The 20801-nt window shown below is 34.3% G+C and overlaps 1 protein-coding gene across 4 annotated transcripts in view; it reads right to left on the bottom strand.

Moving 5' to 3' along the window:
• Positions 1–4421: 4421 nt before the first annotated feature.
• Positions 4422–20801, bottom strand: part of Ptbp2 (polypyrimidine tract binding protein 2) — a 61468-nt gene continuing 45088 nt past the window's right edge. The window contains exons 9-14 of one of the 4 annotated variants that reach the window (XM_085677777.2): positions 11038–11189; positions 9571–9604; positions 9062–9154; positions 6322–6538; positions 6138–6215; positions 4422–5988 (exon numbers count right to left, since the gene is read on the bottom strand). In XM_085677777.2, the coding sequence (XP_085533903.1) occupies positions 5856–5988; positions 6138–6215; positions 6322–6538; positions 9062–9154; positions 9571–9604; positions 11038–11189 (707 nt within the window). In that variant the 3' untranslated portion in view covers positions 4422–5855. The remainder of the gene's footprint in view (positions 5989–6137; positions 6216–6321; positions 6539–9061; positions 9155–9570; positions 9605–11037; positions 11190–20801) is intronic. The other 3 variants (XM_085677778.2, XM_085677779.2, XM_085677780.2) reach the window with 3 other exon arrangements.

Here is a 20801-nt window from a genome sequence, read left to right as displayed (position 1 = left end):
CAACCTGACCAACTTCTCTCCATTAAGACTGAATACATTAGGAACAAAACACCTTGAAATTTAGCTTCAGGAGGCGTGAACCATCACCATCTTGTGTGTGTGCACACAAGAAAGCTATTGAGCCAAACAAGACAAAGTAAAACACCTTATTACAAACATATAATGCATTGTCACTTGTTAGAAACTTTTTATAATCTAATTGATTACAGTTTTAAATTATAAACCAGAGGAGCAAGAGAAAAGTTCACTTCAAAGAGGATGGTGACACAAATGGAAAAATAGAGGGCAGGAATAGGCTGCTGAAGCAGTACCAGGTTGACACAGCAATGAGGAAGGTAACAGGCAATGGCAAGGCAGGACAGAACAGATATCTGCTGTACAGTAGGTGTGGGGGAGCTGCCCCTGCTGGCACAGAACTCATCAGCTAAGGCCTTAGGTATCTATGCTTCCAAGGGACGTGAAAGGGGCATTTAAAGGGTGCAAAGTGAGAAGAAAAAGATTATTTATTTAAAAAAAAGATCCAAGGCTACCTTCCCTCTTAATTCGTTGACCAAGAGTTAGGTTGCACTAACTTTTAAGTCAGTTCTAGTGGAAATTTCCCTCCCTTCTATGCTAACACTAAGTATTAAATATAGAGTCACGATTTCAATCATACTGACCTATCAACTCTGCATTTCCTTCAATCGGTACAATGCAAAAGTGGACTAAAAATCCAGAACCTGAATTTTCATTACAATCAAGTCGTTACTAACACATGTGGCTTGCTATTTATTCTTCTCGTCTCACCAGAACTATCTACTCTAACTGAAAATTACTATGAAATGTAACATTTCCTAAGGAAAGAAAACCGGAAACAAAACCATATCCACTCCTGTTTTACAGTGTACCTCATGTTGTGTCCAGAAATCCTGCCCACATGCTGCCTCAGCTGGTGAGAGGTTCCTTATGATAACAGGTATTAACTGTCCTTGGTTTGTGGTTTTATGTTAGGTAGCAAGGGAGAAAAATGCAAGGCTGCCAAGTTAAATGAGTTCAGATATAAAAGGAGAGACATCTGAGACAAGGGAGAAAATACTGTGAAATACAGTCCTGAAAAAGGTTCTTGGGCTACGCATTAAAATGGGGGAAGGCTGAAGCAAAACCAAGGTTATATAAGGATGTTGTATTACTTTCAATTTCTTTTAATAAAAAATTCTAATTTTCATGATTTAAAAACAAAAATGGTACACAACACTAATATCAGATAAAGGGGACAAAAAGAAAAAAATGTTCTGTAAGCTAAAAAAGCAAAGCAGGAAGAGAAAAAGCAATGTCCTAAAGGAATGAGGTTGCAAGATACCTTTGTGTAGCTGATGGATAAGTTTATATGTAGACTTTAAATATAGCAGTTCTTCATTAGTTATGACCACTTATTTATTTTCAGATATATACATGTATCTTCAGAAACACTTGAGGGTCAAGCAAACTATTATTCACTGAAAAGAATAAAACTTCCTTAGAAAAGTATCAGTGTCTTAATATTGCAATCGTCACAATTATGAACTGTGATGCACAAAGAGATTACACCGAATAGCTTGGCTGTTCCAGTACTTTTGTTCACTAAGAAAAGGCTCATACACAATGACAGAATATGGAACAAACTCTTTGAAAAGGAATTACTGAATAAAATATTAAATTCATTGGAATGATTATCTTCAGTGGCAAAATGAGGTAGGTACTAAGAAAAGAGGTACGTAAAAGAGCAGGCAAGTCAGTCTGCAAGGTTCAACAGGGCTGAGTGGACAGGTTTCTATCCATTATGTTTTCTCTCTTCATCTTTACAGACTTGTTTTCACTTTGAGTAATTGATAATCTATAAAATATATATTACTTATAAAACCAAACTAAGAAGATAATTTAAGGGAAATAAAATCAGATTTAAGGGTTAGTTATTCAAGATTCTGAAATGATTATGTAATGAAGACTGACAACTAACAAACTAGTATCAGTTTAATAATTTTTCTCATTTCTTTTCAGACTTTCTCAAAACAAGTGTTCAGTTAAAAGAGGATCCTATGTGTGCTCAATTTCATCAAACAATTCTATATTCTCATCTTCTAAATGGAGACTGATGCCCCCGTTAAATCTCCTGGGTTACTCACAAAAATATGCTGTTTTTTCCATCTTACACTGAAAAATCTTTATTAAGTAATGTTAGAATTACCTTCAAATTTCATGGCAAATTTTAAAGGTTTATATACAATCTCCTTTTTATGGGTAGTCTGGAACAAGAAATAGCTATACTTTATTACTCAACTATCAGATAGTAGAGATGGAAATCTGAAGCTATATCCAAAGAGTCTTTTTCTTGGACAGTGAAATGTATTCTGTAAGTGCATGCTACACCCTTTTCTTAAATAAATAACATTTAAACGATCTTAAAACATTAAACAAACATTTATTTACAATAGTAAGAAAGACACTGGGATGAGGTGGATTGCTGGTAACTAGGTTTACTTCAGGCAAACCTGGCAGGCTGGGAATGCTAGCATTTTAATATTTTTGTTTGTTTTAGAGACAGTGTCTCACTTATCCCAGGCTAGCAATCCTTTGTTTCAGCCTCCTGAGTGCTAGGATGTAACCTTATAAAATAAACTTAAAAGTTGACCAAATGCATAGCACATATCCTACCTGAACTTCACAAAAGTCATTGGAAGGAAGCAACAAATGTTGGAAGGAAGCAACAAATGTACAGACTCAATTTTACTTACAGGCTTAAGAAAAGTATTCTTCTCCCGACTATCTACCTGGTGGTCCAAATAGATCTACATGAACTAATTAAGTTAATTAATACTTTTCTAACCTAACTTTAAATCCTCAATATTGTTAGTTAGTATAACTTTTAATAATTTACAGACATTTGTTACAATCTTCCTGGCAAAGGTCTTTAGCTGCTTTCACACACAAAACTAGGTTTCCAACACTGAATGTAAGCAATATGAACCCCCTACTTAAGAAGGTGATTTGAAACACATTTTCAAATGAAATCTTATCTAATATGAAAAGAAAGTTTTTCTCAACTATGTATTTGAAAAGTCAAGTTATTTGTTTCTAAATTCCCAAGGCAAATCTTCTAACAGAACACTTATCTCTACCAATATTTTAATGTTAGCTACTGGGAAAGGGAAGGTTGAGGCAGTGATAATATAAAATTGATAGTACTTTTACTTAAAATTTTCTTGTCAAAGTGGGCTATTTTAATCTAATGCATTGAACTTAAAGAATTCCAGAGTATCAAAATTCCCACTTCAGTGTCTTAATACTTTTAAAGTAAGACTATGTTAGCGGAACTATTAAAAAAAAGGGTAAAAACTAGCCACCACATCCTCGAGTGGGAAAACTTGGTCTCGGGTCATCCTCATAAAGAGATCAGCAAATCCTTCAAGGTCATTAACTGGAATGGAGATAAAAACCCCTTTTCAAGTCCTGGAACAATCATGTAATACTGAGGAAAACACTGGTTGTAAACTAACAGAATTAAGGCACGGGTGATCTCCCATACCATGGCACTGTATTGCCACACCACTTTAGGAATAAACATGAATGGCCACTCACGGCTTCCAGGAAACACTCAAATTCTTAACTCTAAAACAGAATCATTTTTTACTGTTATTTATTTCTTGGGGCTGAGAGAACTCTTGCACTAGAGCAGTACTTTTAAACATGCTCTTCATTTTAAAAAAATCATCTTAATGTCGACATTGTGTGACTTTGAGGTATACATGTGTAACTCCCAAGTGAATCAATATCAATATTTATATATAAAAAGTAACAAAAGAAGTAACTTAACTAGCACCTGACAGCATCGGTAGAAAGAGTGAGCACTGCTGTGCCGGCACTTAAATACCGTCTGCCCGAATAACCTGAATGTACATATCCCCCACCCAACTAAAGGCAGGTTACACACTCCTTTCTTTCCAGCCACACCAGAGCCCTTTGTTGTAGCTCAGAAGGTAGTCTAAAATTAGTAGGAAATCTTGAGCAGACACAAAGATGAAAGATGAAACTGCAGCAAGAGAGCATGGCAAATCCAAAAGATCTATTAGTGCATAAATCTACAGGAAAACAACAACAACAACAGAAGAGATAGAGAGAATTAACGAGCTACAATAGAAGTTATGTCTTTAAAGCAGATTATAAACAGGGTGGGAAATGTTTAATATGTGTCCTCCTGAAAAAGCAGTTACCGTCTTTTGCATTAAAAAAAGGAACAGCTGGTGCATTTTCACAGCATCTAGATTTATTTATGGTATAAAGCCATAGGATTGTAATATTATTACTCCTTTCCCACCCTGGCAGAGAGTAAACATGAATTCAGAAGCACAGTGGAGTGAAAACAAAGGAGAGAGAGAAAAGGCAGCAGAGAAAGACAGAAAGGTGAATACAGAGCTACAGAAGTGTTTATTGAGCATGCTACAGAGGTAAGCAGAGTACACACAAAATGAAATTAAACAACCATCAAACCTCCCAACTTTGTTAGAAAATTAATTTTTAATTGTGCCGCTTTCAAACTATACTGAATTTTACATTTCTAAGGATGTAAAAACTCAACTAATAGAAAATATACATGACCATTCTGTCTACATAGATAACAGAATCTATGAATCTTGAAACTAAGTACATTAATTTCAAAAAGTATTGGTCATTTAACAGAATCAACAATTCAGATTGACGAACTGTTCAAATAAATTTGACCTGTAGATTCTGAGCCATGTTTTTATTAAAGTCAGATCTATTCCTAAATACAAAATATTTTGAAGATTTATTAAAACTGAATATTACAATGCAAGGTAAATTAAGACTAAAGGCACATAAACTTTGGTCCCACCTGGTTGTCAGTTTTAGAAAACTGCCACAAAATTAATCTTCCTGCAAGTTTTCGCAGTACACTTTCTTTGTCTTTGAAAAATACATGCACCAGTTCCTGAACTAGCTAGACCAGTCTGCACATGCTCAGAAATCCACAACCATTTTCCAAATCTTAATTACAAACTAAGGATGGCAATATATATTGAAATGCACATAAGTCATGTCAACTTCAAAAACATCTACGAAAAATATTCAGCCACAAACAAGACATTACTTAGTGCTGACATTTATATGATACGTCCCACAAGAGTGTGTACAAAAAGGTTAAGGTTCCACAACGCTTTCCACATAGGGCTCAAACTTACAGAAATCACTTGCTGTCTTAAGAAATTAATACTCTGCATCTTGTTAATTTAACTAATGCCTACATTCATAACTGAATCTAGACCAGATTTGTGAGATACAAAAGGCCAATGTTTTCCAAAGCAATAAAGCCTAAGATAGTAGAAACTAAAAATGCTGCTTTATTCTTTCAGTATCAAGTATCTTATTAGAGTAAATATAAAGAAATGTGATAAGCCAATAATTCAAAATAAGTTCCAAGCAGGAGAAACAAAAACTTAACCTTTTGACACACCCCTGCCTAAACATATTTTAATTCCCATATAACGATGTGCCCTAAACAACCAATTCTTTTTTCCTAGTAAATGCACAACAGCAACACTAGTTTTCCTTTGTAAGGCACGTATGTCAACTAAGTAGAAAAAAAGAAAAGAAAAGCAAACTTAAACTAAAAATTTAAACAGACAAGAAAAATGGCTTCCCTATAGAACAGATGAAACATAGCAGTTAGTAACTCTGCCTTTACATATGCCATTTCATTTTATAACCAAGGAATGGTAACAGCATGAAAAAAAAAATCAAACTCTGGTCCCCACTTTTCTGAACAGTCAATAGGTGATGACACCAAACAGTGTGATTTGCCCACAATCTTCAGCTTCCCTTCCTTAAATTGTTGACTTGGAGAAAGACACTCTCAGATGATGGTTTTCACCAAGGTTATAATTATGAAGGTCGATCAAAGCCTGAATAGCTTCCTCCACTGTTGCCATCTGAAGAAGAGCCATTTTGTGATCTCTTCTGAAACAAAATTATGAAATTAGATACTTCATAAGAGTTTAAACATTTGATTTTTACTCATCTGAGGTTAAACAAAGAATACAAAAATGTTTGAAGAAAATTTTAATTTCTATCAAGTCACAAATTTAAAGACAAAGAAGCATGCTTACTGAAAAAACTTAAATGCTTTCACAGTGCCCCCGGTGTTAGCAAACAGAGTTCGCAGATCCTCTTCTGCTACAGAAGGACTAAAAAAGATAGGCAGAAAGAGCAAAAATTAATAGAAACCAATAATAAGAATTATGCTTTGCTAAAGAAGATGAATATCCTCAGTAAGTCAGCTGGAATACTCACGGGATATTAGACAGGTGAAGGGTGGCAGAAGGAGGAAAAATGTTTTGAAAGTTTTTGGATCCAGGTTTTTTAAAACGGTGCAATGGGGAATTACCAAAATCTTTTGTTAGCCCTTGATCATCAAGTCCCTCTCGAGGTAGTTGCACAGTCTGATGTTTAGAGAGAGTAACACGAATAATTTTTCCATACATTTTCTGCCCATTAAGATGATTCATGGCTAGAAAATAAAGACTATCTATTAAAATATGAAAGTAATATTTCTAATTTGAAAAATTTGTATTTCCTTACAATTTAAAAATAAACCATGAATTTTGCATAAGAACTGGTAGCTAAAACTTAAACTTCATTTTCAGTTTCTACTAGACAAGGTATTGTAGCAAAGAGCTTCTTTCATAGAAAAAGAAGCTCTACAAACCGGTCTTCTGCGAGAACACTAACGACAAACTGGGTTAGGTCACTGCTAACACTCCCACCCTTCTGCTGCTCTCTTCCTACTGAGTTCTCTCTCCTGGTCAGCAGGGTTTTGCAATAATTCCTCTCAGTTCCCTATCAAATTTACGTTCCCTCTATTTCTCATTGGCCACTGGCATTTTTTAAAGGTCTGGATAACTCAATTCTTTATCTGCCTTACTGTTGAATCTTCTATCCACCCCGCCCACCCAATCTATACACGAGCAGAAAAAGACTTTCACCGGTTATGAACCTGATCTTGTTAATACTTAGCACAAATACCTAGGAACAAAGTCTAAGCTTACTTTTTAACATAGTTATACTTCCAAGTCTACGCCTCATTTACTTTCTGACTTCTTTGCAGATATTTACTGGTGGTATGTAAAAGTTGTAAAAGTTCAGATTGCACTAAATATCCTTTATGGATATCCTATACCTTTAAATTCACTAAAATTTATCAAAATCATTATTTTCTCCCTTCAAATTATGATATACATAAAGACAAAACAATTGTGCCTACACAGTAGTGAAAAATAGGACATCACAGGGCTTCTTGATGTACCTGTCAGGTTGTCATTCAAAGAAGAGAACTTGCCTAGTATTAGAAGTGGGGTTGTTTTTAGTAGGTTTCTTCACTTTCTAAACAACACAATGGTTAATACTGATAGTAAACATGACAGGAGCGACCGTATCTAGGGGACAAGCTTCTGAAGGATTATCTAGATCAGGGGTTCTCAACCTGTAGGTTGTGACCCATTTTAGGAGTCAAATGACCTTTTCACAGGGGCCACATAACAGATAACATACGTATCAGTTGCTTACTTTATGAATCATAACAGTAGCAAAATTATAGTTATAAAGTAGCGACAAAAAGAATTTTATGGTGGGAGTCCCCACGCCATGAAGTGTATTAAAGGGTCATAACATTGATCAAGATGAACTCAGATGGGAAGACCCACAATAACTATGGACAGCAACATGCCATGGGCTTGCATCCTGGACTAGACAAGGTTATATAAAGCAAGTCGAACTCCAGCTAACATTCATCACTCTCTGCTTCCTAGCTAAGAATTCCATGTTGCCAGCTGCCTCAAACTCTTACTGATGTATCTCACTGTGATGAATAAATACCTTTAAACTGTAAACCAAAATAAACCCTTTCTCCCTTAAGTTTCTCTGGTCAGATAGTCTATTGAAGCAAAGAAAGAAGCGGATATATTCAATATGCTCATAATGGGTAAAAACATTAATAGTACAAGTAAGGGTGGCTCTATCCAAGCTCAACAAGACAGCCCTCCATGGTCTGGAACTCAATCATTCATACTTTGAGCATTGTGTTATATCAACTAAGCACAATAAAGACTAAAATATCACCTGTTTAAAGTAAGTCTTAGTAGTTACTGTAGCCGGGCAGTGCTGGTATATACCTTTAATCCCAGCATTTGGAAGGCAAAGGAAGGTGGATCTCTCAATTTGAGATCAGACTGGTCTACAGAATGAATTCCAGGACAGCCAGGACTGTTTCAGAGAAACCCTGTCCTGAATCCCCCCACCCCCAAAAAAGTTACTGTACAAAAACAACAGTGAGACGGGTCTATAGCTCAGACGGCCTGCCTAGCATATGCAAGATCTCTGCATTTCTGGATTTGATTCCCAGAACAACCAAAACCTCACAAAAACGACTCAGTTATAACAAAATAATGTCAATAAGTCACCACAAAAAGAGATATGCACACAAACCAAGGAGAAAGCAGTAGCATATTTAACATGGGTATTATAATTTTAAATCAGAAACTCAGACAGTTTTCTATTTTAACTGAGCTAAGTTAACAGTTTCAGATAGTTATAACATCAAAAAATATTAATCCCATTAAAAGTAGTAAATTTCAAAGCTTAAAAAAATGTGAATGCAATCAGAATAAGGTAGTATCACTTAAATTTTAATGAATTAAATTGTTAATTTAATTAGTTCGGTGATGTGAATACAGATTACAGATTATTACATGCTAAGTATACAGCTGTATTCTAGATTGAAGCATGTAAAAAACAACAATATACATGTAACTTGACTGACTACATTTTACTATTAACCACTGATAAAGAGTTTTCATTTTGTAAAACTTAACATCTCTAAGGAATTTTCCTTTTCATTGCTAAGTTGAATCGATTCTTATAAATGATTTTAGAATACAAGGACATTAACCAGGGTTTTATGACCTATTTGAACAATTCTTTTCTAATTGTAAACAGGAATAGAAATCTTAAAATAAATTCAGAATGTTCCTCTTACCAAGCTGTGACTGGTTCCCATCAGCCATCTGTATCAGAGCACTGTCTTTCTTATTGTATAAAATCTTCACACGCTGCACATCTCCATAAACACCTTTTTGTGGAGCCACAAAGAGGTAATCCAGAAATGGAATTAATTTTATATGCAAGCCAACTAAAGATTATCTGACAAATCAATGAAACACTCAGACATCAACATGATCACTCACTCAATCTCACCATTTGCACAAATGAATAAAGAAGGACAAGATTTTGAACAGTGAATTTTGAAAAGAATAATTTTTGATAAACCCTCAAAGCTATGTGAATGATATTAAATTAAAAACCATGCAAAATAAATCAGCATGCATTAAAACAAACTTTGTGTCTATGGAGAGTTTTAAATAGCAAAGAAAAATAGCAAAAGATTTACTATTCAACTTTAAGCCAAAGTGCTAGCTACAAATAAGAATTAAGGTGAAACAAAAAAATCAAATCAATAATAAAAGTATAGTGCTAACAATAACATACCGAAGAGGGTAAACAGACTTTGGGGCGTAACCATCTTTAGAAGGAGAGAAGAGCAAGCAGCGTAAGACAAGAAGAGAGAAGAGTCGAGGAAGAGCGGAGATGAACAGATCATCCATAACGAAGGGTGGTTCCCGCAGAATGGTGAGGTGGTCATGGATCATGGTTCAAGGCGGTTAATTGGGGCAAGTTGGTCCGAGGAACATTTGTTCAAGCACAGAAGCATGAACATAGGGAATGGAGACAGGGAATGAAGACAAGGACAAGGAAAATAAAGGATAAGACAGGGAAGGGAATGGGCATTTGGGAAAAGACAAGGAAAGGGGAGGTGAACACACAGGGAAAAGGATGAAATGGGGAAGGGAAACAGCAATGCAGAAGAAAAAAATAAGGAATCGGGGAACAAAAAAAAATAAAATATAGGTCAGTACATAGGAAATGCAGGAATTTGGTCAGAAAATGGTTGGTTTATGTACTGTACAAGAAAAACTGAGCAAAATGTAGTCATCCAAGACAAATATGGGTAAAGTACATCTATATCAAAGAGTAAATTACAGCATTTCATCTCAACATAGGGAAGGAATGCATGCATAGGAATTTTAAACTTTGAACTTTAACTGCATAAGCATGGCTGGTTATGAAATGCAGGCAAAAGTCTTAAAACAAAGGCACTCTGATTCAAACACTTTAGCATGCAGAGAACTGTGAATAGTAACAGTATTAAACGATAAAATTAGTTATATCCATTATTAACAGAGGCCAATCATAAATGAGACAAATACTCAAATTAGACACCATAAACTGATACATTTGAGGGTCCCACATTTCATACCAGCTTTCATAGCAATCAAAATAAAATATACCAGACATAAAATGTACAACTGAAGAAAATAACAGCAACTTCATTTAACAAGAAGGGAGCAGGGTAAAGTTGAAATATATTTGTAGAAGACAATGACTAAAAACTGCAAAGAAAAAATTACTAAGAAAGACTGGAAGAGTGCCTCGTCAAGATCTTTGGAAGAACCTTCAAAGAAAAATGTATTAGAGTAGTTCACACAAAATAAGATTAAAAAAAATGCAATGACACATAAGCATGAAATGAACAAGCAAATCATTAGAAAAGGCAAAGGGCAAAATTGTTTTCGAGTTACATTTGCAAAATTAGATCATATTTGCCTTTGAGAATAACAGAAAAATAAAAAGCCAAACTACGGTACTTCACCATATTTTTCTTAGGAAAAATAGGCAGCTATATTAAAATATATAAACATATATAAAGATATATGACTGTCTAAAAAAACAGTACTACCTAAACAAGTATGTAAATTTTATTCAGAAGCAGAAATACAAAAGATATTTTGGCTAATGAATATACATAAAAGGAAAGGCAAGTGCAAAATGAAATAAATATGAAAACTTTCACAAATGAAATGGAGATGAAAAAGCATTAAAAATTATTTCACTAACCTCTTCATTTAAATTGCTAACCAACAGGACTGTATTGCCGCCAGCTGAGACTCCAGGCATACCCACTCGGCCGGCGGCAGCGGCAGCGGCTGCAGCAGCATTGGGAATAGCCAAAGGACTGAGAGCTCCTGGAACAGCTGCAACAGGAAGCCCTAATTTTAAAATAAAGCATATTTTACGAAACACACACAAGTCGTTTACAAAACCAATTTAAGCACGATGGCTGCATGGCTTATGGCTGGCCGGTCCAAATGGTTCCTGTAAGTTAATTTTTAAGATGTTTAGAAAAATATTTTGTTGGTGTGGAGCAGTTATAGAAAAATAACTGATTTCAACAGTCATTTACTATTTGAACTAAGGTACATACCTGTAAAATGTTAGCATATTACAGACATGATAGTTCTGTATCTTCCCTATGGAAAAGCTAACAAAGTATGAAGTCAATTTTCACTTCCATGATTTTACAGTAAGAGGTAAATACAAGAAAACCTTCAAGACAAGGGTACCCACCATCCCATTTCCACAAGTGTTGTCTCTTTTATAACCTAATTTTGAAACTATTCTGTACTTAAAAATATATAGTTCAGTTCCTATAAATGTTTTCCTATAAAATTCAGCTACTGCAGACAAATCCTATTAAACAATTCACATAGAAATATTAAAGAAAATCAAAGGACAATTTGTCTTAATTTTTACTCAAGTAAACACACAATGAAGCCCAACTACTTCAACCCTTAAATTCTTATTCACCTATTTCTCATTAAGTACAATGCTAACAACACAGAATTTACACACACAGATCTCATGACATACTTGCTTAGAAAGAGCCCTTTGCTGTGGCTGTGTAAATTCACTCTCTCTTTGCAGTGTTCTTATGTGCTCCTGTGAGGCTGCAGCTACCTTCAGAGCCAGAGACTTATACTTTCTTAGCAAGGTTGAGGTGGGCTTTACATTGACTGCTCCAACCTTCCACTGAAAGTCTCTAGAGTTAAAGACAAAATTCCTAAGTCTCTGACATGGTCACCTCCTCCAATTCTTCATTCAGCTTTTCTTCCTTTCCTGTGAGTACTCAATCACTAACTAGAATGAAGATTCTCATTTATGAAGTTGTTCTGGGTGGGGGTATTTTTCAGCTTTTTGCCCACTTTCCTTGCTTGTTACATTTTGTTTCAGAATGTTCCAGCTTAAAGAAAAGTAAGAATACAGTAACAAACCACCAAGTACCATCATATGTGTTCTGTAATCCTGGCCCAACCTTTTGTTGGCTACTAAGCTATTTTATTCATTCTTGTATGTGGTATGTGTACTTGATAATGGAAGTGTACTTGGGTGCGGCCCCAATATTTTGTGTTGCTCTTTGGCTTCATGGTTTAAGGTAGTTTCTCTCAGAACCTGAAGCTCACTACCCAGCTAGCTAGGTTGGCTGGCAGATAAGCTTCCACAGCCCCTGAACCCTAGCACTAGGGTTACAGGAGTACTGCCACTCCAGGTTTTTTCTGAGGGTTCTGTTCTTTGGGCTTGACATGGCAGGCACTTTACCCACAAAGCCATCTCCTTGTCCCTGACTTATTAAATATAATACTTCTCATGACATCTCACAGGTTATGTCCATTTAACAAAGTAAAATTGTATTTTTTGTCAAGGTATGTATATATGTATATATACTTATTAACTACAGATACTTGTACTCAGTAAGTTTTTTCTTATATGCTCGTGGTAACTGACCTTTGCATGATTAGAAAAAAAAAGTAACAACATTAGGAAAACACCCAGTATTTTCAGGCAGTTTGGCTGAATGTACAAAGCATTCAACTTAGGTTGACAATACAATTATTTAATAATAGTGGAAATATCAGATGTAGTAATTATATTGTCAAATCATTTCTTTGTTTTAGTGGCTTTAATTGACTACCTCTTGGAAGAAAAGCTAATTTAAAATTCTGTTAAATTCCATGGTCTTTATGAGACGCAGAATTAGTCGTGGCAAAATTAAACAAACAAAAACAAAGCTACCAACTGCAATATACTGAGTGTAATAGAAAAACAAGTGCTCCATGTTAAGCAACACATTTTAATACAAGGATTTCAAAATTCAAAAACAGTTGTTTGGTAAGTTCTTTCCCACAATAATACATAAAGTCAACTTCATTTATGGGCTACTTTCAATTCAAACAGGCAAGGAAAAGCTCTCAGAGCCATTAACCCAGAAAATTTTCCCTGAAAAACCAACCATAACACAAAAATAAAATAGCATCAATAATCCCCAACCCCCTAGTATTTTCTCTGCACATCTGGCCTCTTAACTTAGCAATTTCTGTTTATATGCTAGAGTGCTCCTGACCTTTATACCTAAGCTAAAGAAATTTTGAAACCTTTCGGTTTCATATCCCCCTTTACACTTAAAAATTACTGAGAAAAACAAGCTTTTGTTTACCTATTTACCTGAATTATATCTACTGACATTTGCTACAATAAAATTAAAACTAAGAGAACAAACAATTATGTACTCTATTAGCCTTAAAGGTGATACAGAAAACAAAACCCCTAAACATACCAGTAAGAAAGTCAAAGTCAAAAAGGCAAAATTTCTTTTAGTATTAATGTCAGAAATTTTGACTTTGTGGACCCCAACAAGCATTAGGAGACTGCCCACAATCTTCAGTAACACTTTGTAAACATTATACTTTATATTAAAAATACAAGGAATTTAAAAGACAAACAACTCATTGCAAAGATAAGAAAATGCTGTAGTGACACCTGTAAAGGAATACCAGGCTATATGGTTAGAATTACTACTAAGACAGTTCTAAATCACTTCTTACTCATTTACCTGCTGAGTTCTCAAAAAAATTATTCTTAAAATATAAACACAATCTATTTAAGTTTTCTGAATATACTTCCTACTTTACTTTTGGCAGAAAGAAACAAAAAACTTCTTTTAAGATACATTTCTACCATGACAGAGATTCAATAATCTAACAAAATTATCAAAAATTTAAAACTAATTAAAATTTATTCAAAACTCTAACTACTTAAGCCTAATAGTTTTAAAAAATACTTGACTTTTAAATTTGGGTTTTTAGGTTTTATAAGGAAGCAAACTTAATGGTAAAATATTTAGATAAAGCTTTAGGACAGGAAATGCCATAAAACTAAAAAAATTATCTAAATGAACCTAAAATAATTGAGAATTAAAAGGCAAATGTTAATTGTTATAGACTCTAGAGACAGTTTTCAATACATATTATGCATTAATAAAAAGAAAACTTTCATGAAAGAAAAGTTTGGGTTCAAAACAGAAGCAACTTACCTCCCTCTTAGCAAGAAAGGAGACAATAAAAATATTATCAAAATGTAAAATTTAAGTTTTGAAGACTCCATTACTATTTTTATCTATTTAAATGATAATTCATAATCTATTTATTATCACTACTCCTTGGTTATCAAGCTACAAAGTAGGTTAATCAAATTATGTCAAAGGACATGGACAGTTATGTCACAAGCAACTTGCTGTATGGAACCAGTGGTTTAAGATTTGTGGCAACCACTACTTTTTCTTAATAACATGCTATGCTTTTCTCTTCTATAGTTTCTTCCCCTAGGTGGGCAACAGGAAAACTACTTCCACTTCCAAACCATAGACAAAGCTTAAGATCTTATCAAACATTAAAGCCTCTGTGGACAGACTTCAGTTTTTCTTCCCAAATAATTTTCTCTGAGAAATTATCTTTGACTAAAACAGACATTTTTTAGATTTTACCTAAGTACTTGTGGCTATAAAAAAAACTTAAAAAATGTTTCACGGTGCATTATCTTTACCAATAAAATTGCAACTTCTATATAAATGCCAAATGAATTATTTTACAAGATAACTGATCCTTTGTAAAACTTAAACACGTCATAAACATGAAGGATAAACTATAATTTTAATGATTTAGAAACTCTTTAAGCTAAATACATTAACATATCTTCCTTTATTGCAACAAGCTACTTGAAACCAGGTACTGTAAAAACAAGTTTATTTGGCTTTCTGGCAGTCACATATGGTAAGAGCGACTTTAAGTACCAAGAAGTACCTGTGAAAAGAGATGGCAAGGGGAGGTATGTGGGAGGGGCAGGTCCCACTGTTTTCCAGAAACCTTATCTCAAGAGAACCACTAAAACAATTCTTTTATAGTACATCCCCTAAGAATCTCCTACCAGACTCCACTTAAAAGTCTCATCACCTCTTAATACTTCCACAAAGGCTTTGATCAAATCTCTAAACCACAAACCTTTGTTGAAACAATATGTAAACTATCATTAGCTATTGTCAGTTTGGGAACTAACTTTCCAGTATGAACATGAAAAAAATTCCTTATAAGTCTCATAATGGTCCTATTTAAAAGGTGTATTTTCTAAGCCTCAATTATCTTCATTATTTCTTGATCCAATATACAACCAATTCTATTAACTTTAGCCTGAAAAAAGAAGTACCTGCCATTTTAACCTGAAAAATACCTGCCAACATGTAACAGACATTTGCTACATGCTAAACACTGAGTAAAACCCTTCATATGCATCATTGTATTTAATTCTGGATTATCACCATTATGGTCATTGCAAATGTATTGAGCCAGACACTAAAGTTAAGTCAGATTTTCAATGTAGGAATGCTGGAGTTCAACTCCCAAGTGAATTCTGCCACAGCAAATATTCTCCCTTGGGTAATGCTTTACTTTACTTTTTGTGTAATGCCATTACTCCTTCATTTGACACACATCTTCTGGGTATTAATTTAATGTTGTCTTTTTATATCATCTACTTCTTCCTAATACACTTTTTATTTTTTGTGAATAATCTTATGGCACATACTGCATTTAAGAGTCACTTCTAATTTTAATCCTAACTATTACAGCCATCAATTTTCATTTTGAGTACTGGAAATTGAAACCACGGCCTTGCACTTGGTAAGGAAGAAATTTTACCACTATTTTCCCAGCCTCAGTCTTATTTTGACACACAATATGTTGTATACTTCCAAAATTTAATTTCAGCATTTACCTTATTCTCTTATATTTGGAAAATTGTAAGATGAAGTTTATGTATTAATCTCTGGCTTCTAAACTCACAAATCTTGCCAAAATTTACATTAAAACTCAAAATTCTACTTTATACTTGGCATGGTAGTACATACTTTTAATCCCAGCACTGGAAGACAGAGGTAGATGGGTTTTTGTGCATTGGAAGCCAGCCTGATCTATATAGTAAGTTCTAAATCAGCCAGCGTAACACAGTGAGACCCTGCTTCAAAACAAAATTCTACACTAAATCTCCTATTGTCTGATAAAGATCTTCGTATTTCATTCTTTGTAAGTATTCATCATTAAGATGTAATACTTTAGCACTTAATTTCCCACATTTCTTCATCTCATGCTCCAATTTTAGACTCTATTAAGAGTAAAAGCAGAAATTTGTAGTTTTAAAAATGGACAGCTACAGATAATAATGAGTAAATAGAGAAATGTCTCTAAAGATGTGCGTGACCTCTCTATGCTGTTGAAGATGACATGGTATAAAGTCTGTCTGTGGTTTGAGGTGAAGATTATACAGGGAGTTTCACTAACTAGAAATCAGAAGATGCAAAAAAACATTTCAATTAGATTCTTGATTTTTAAGCATATTTTTTTCTTCATGTTACTGTGAAGGTTTCTGATCTCACAGATTTTGTATTCAAGTGGAAAGAGATTAACAAGACTGGTTGCAATTGGAGGTAAACAAATACACATAGTGTGGTTTTGAGTACAGTGAATTGAGTGATTCTTCCTTTGGGAAGGTTTTATGCACCAAGGACCTGGTATAAACAAATACACTATAAAGCTTCTGTATTTTATGAGCGGCGAATATTTTGAATGACATATGTAATAACTGAAAGAATATGAATGAAATAGTGCCACAAGAGTTTACAGAGCAAGATCTTAGGAATGATGTTTTCTGTGAAATATGAATTTTATATTGGAATTATTAGCCTCTTAATGTCAAAAGAGATAAGTTTACAAGTATTCTGTAACTATCTCATTAAGATAAGATACAGTTAATCAAAATAATTGGTTAAGAACCTTCTGTTAGAAGTCGGAACAATTGAAAAAGGATGATCAGTTTAGGTTTAAATTGGTTGCACTAGTACATACATCTGAAACAATGAGAATAGTGCTATTCCTTACTGCTCCAATGCTCATTTGCTACTGTCTGCTTTTGCAGTTTTTCTCCTGTGACTGTTATAAAATAAATATAATACATATAATGTCTCATAAAGGTTGTTTAAACTTTTCTGTGTATGTCACAGAATCACAAAAAAGCAGGCCAGTGGGCAAATGTAATTTCAGGAAATGCTTTGTTAAAAAAGAGAAGATTCACAGCAAGGCACTAACACATCCAAAGTAATCCTGAAAAAGAAAATGACAAAATGATGGAAACCTTTTTATATTAATACTTAATATGGAGCTAAAGTAACCAAAGCAATCTGGTACTGACAAAAAATGGAAGCATGAACTGATCATACACACATACACAAATATACAACCAAAACTAAATCCAAACCATATTTCTAATTATTATTTGAAAAAGAAAAAATGTAATTCAACAACAGACATTTAGTCTTGGTTGGTCTAGGAGAATCTGCTAGTTTAAAAACAACACACACACACACACACACACACACACACACACACACAAAACAACAAACTGTCCCAAGCCTCATACAAAAATAATTCAAAATGGATAATGAAATTAAACTATATAACTGAAGAACACCTTCACAATTTAGCACCACAAACCACAGAGACAGCAGCCAGTAAATTAAGACTTCATCAAAACGATTAACATCCTCTATGAAAGATTTCATCCCCTCTGTTCTGTCATATATGGATTTAGACTCTAAAAAGAGACGTGAAAGTAGGGACGGGGAAGGAGGCGCAAACAAGAGAAATAGAGGGTCAAATAAGTAAATGACATTACAAACTTTTATCATTTTACAGTCACATCTGGGTCTTTTGTTCCCACAATTCATGGTAAAAGAGATGTGATATAAATTCCTCTGCTATTTATTAAAAACCAATACATAAACTTGGCAAGAATACTTGTATCAATCCATTCATAAATTGTTGTAAAAATACAACTATTTACAGCAAAAGCTGTCTAGCAACTATTTTCTTTACCAAAGAGTGAGGAATTTATTGCTCTATAGAAGCCTAGGGATGCAGATGAGATGCAGCGTACCTCTAAAAAGGACTGAGGTCTTGGATTTAATCTCCCATACCACCTTCAGCCCTGAAAGTCAGTGGAAAGGAAAACCAGAATTGTTCTGCACACACTTTATTATATAAAGTATAGGTCTAGTTTATTAAAGAGGAAAAAAAATCTAGATTTTACTAACTAATGGAAAAAAAATATGTGAAGGGAGGGCAATCTTTATAAATGCTCGCTCACTTTTATGAAAGACACTAAGGCAGGACTCATTACTAAACCCATTAGCTGAAGAAGAGAATGAAGGCTTCATATTAACACATTAAGTCACAATAAATCTCCAGCATAACTAAGTTAGTAAACATGGATTGAACCAGATGTTACAGGTCTTTTTCCAAGATAAGCCCAAATGCAGAGAATAGAGGAACAAATTATGATACACAAGGAAATAATCAGAGCAACAAAAAACTAGCAACATCTTAAAGTTTAAGGTTTATCAAGCCAAAGAAACTGATGTTGGGGCAAACAGGAGAAGGGACTGTCACATAATGAAAAGGAATTAGGGAGACAGAGCAACAACCAACACCAAGATCTTTTTTAGGATCATGCTCTGCACAAAGCTATCTTTAAAAAAAAAAAGGCTTTTTTTTTTTTTTAAATGCAGGGACTGGCAGAGCAATTCAGCCTTAGCTACATAAAACTCTGCCTAAAATATCAAACATAAATAAATATTTTTAAAAAATAAAATTTAATGCAGGCTAGACATTTGGTCACATTACAAAACTGCTGCCTGGCAGATGTGAACAGAGACCTACATACAGAGTGAGAGACCTTGGAACATTTGATCATAAAAGGGATGTCTCAATCAAATTCCACCCCACTCAGCGGTCAGGAAACTCAGTAGAAGACAGGTGCAAAGAATTTAAGAGCTGGAGGAGAAAAGGGGGTACCAAGGAAACAAGGCCCTCTAAATAAAGAGGATCAGCATATGTAGAAAAAGGCAGCAAGCACAGTGTCAGCATGTGTCTGCACCAGAAGGGGTCCTAGAACTAAAATTCAAAGTGGACACATGCCCCATACATGTTCCTATCCATAACCCAGAAGCAATCTCCAATAGATACCTTCTTGCAAATGAAAATTAAGCTTTCTCCTAGGGAGCCTTACTATGGAAACAAACTGCTCATAAGGGTAGGACTCGTGCTCAGCAGTAGATGGACAACAAATGGCCAAAATGAACTCAACAGTATCTCTATAGGTTCTCTGTTTTATAATATCACTTCAAGGCCTTTTGTTTTCCTCTTCTTTATTTTTGTCTTTTATAACACTACAAGTCCTGTTGAAGCTTCCAGTTTTGTGTTTTCATGGGATTCCTGAGTGTAAACAAGTGAGTTTCTGTGCTTCTGTTATTTATGTCTCTTTTTGGGGTTGTTTGCTTTGTCATCTACTTTATTTTATTATTATTCTTTAAACCTGTGTACTTTCTACTGAGAGACAGAAAGGAAGTGGATCCAGATTGGGGGAGAGGAGCTGAAATAAGTAGAAGGAGGGGAAACCATAATCAAGATATATTATGTAATAAAAACAAATCTATTTTCAATAAATGAAAAAATAATTTTAAAAAAGAACAAAAATCCACTGCCTGTCTGGCTATGTAAGCATGCAGGAGGCTGAAAAACATTTTAAGATTGAGGGCAGTCTGTACTACAAAAATTCCCAAGGCCAAACTATAGACATAGTGAGACCCTTGTTTCTATTAAATTAACCAGATGATTCTTGATTTGGTAGAGATACACTATGTTTTGGAAAAAACATCTGGGAATACTGTGGTGATAGTTGAGATGTGACACATGGTATCAATGCTTTGCTTTAGAACACAATAGGAAAAAAAAGCCCAAGTAAACCCATGGTTATCATAACTGATGTGATTACAGAAATGCAGGATTCACTCTAAGACAGACAGTGATTGAAATACAAATGCAAACTGTAAAGCATCACCATGTGAATGACCCCTTAAAAAGCAACAGAAAAAAGCTTTAGAGTTTTGAAAAAAGCTTACTTGGGAATTTTAGAGTTATGCATACAAAAGAAGAAACACAGTAAATCAAGTTTAACAATAAAGTAATATTTTATCATCAGAACTGTGCCAAGGTAAATTATGACATAAATAAAAATATTAAAATACAGTGCAATGGTTATGAAGCATGCCTTTTTATGAGGACATCATTCATAAATACTAAAATCCCAAAATTTAGTGTATAAAAATTCCAATAGCAGTTAATTTTCAACTCTTGCTTTATTAAAATATTTTGGGATATTAAAAACTCTATGAATGCCTTGAACCCACTCCCACTGATTTTCAGTGGGAATTTCAAGAGCTAACAAGTTTAGAAAGTGTCAGCACACAAGGAATACAAATTAACCTAGATAAAAATGTTTAATCTCATAATCATCAACTGTTCCGCCTCTGCTGTTATTCTAAGAATGGGTGTTATTTTATTCATCTTGAAATATATCAAAAAGTTCTATTCTTTTAATGAATT

The sequence above is a fragment of the Myodes glareolus genome, chromosome 17 (assembly GCF_982192425.1).
Source record: "Myodes glareolus chromosome 17, mMyoGla1.1, whole genome shotgun sequence".
Classification (NCBI taxonomy): Eukaryota; Metazoa; Chordata; class Mammalia; order Rodentia; family Cricetidae; genus Myodes; species Myodes glareolus.
Note: the sequence above shows the minus strand (reverse complement) of the source record. Positions and strands in the feature narration are given on the sequence as shown.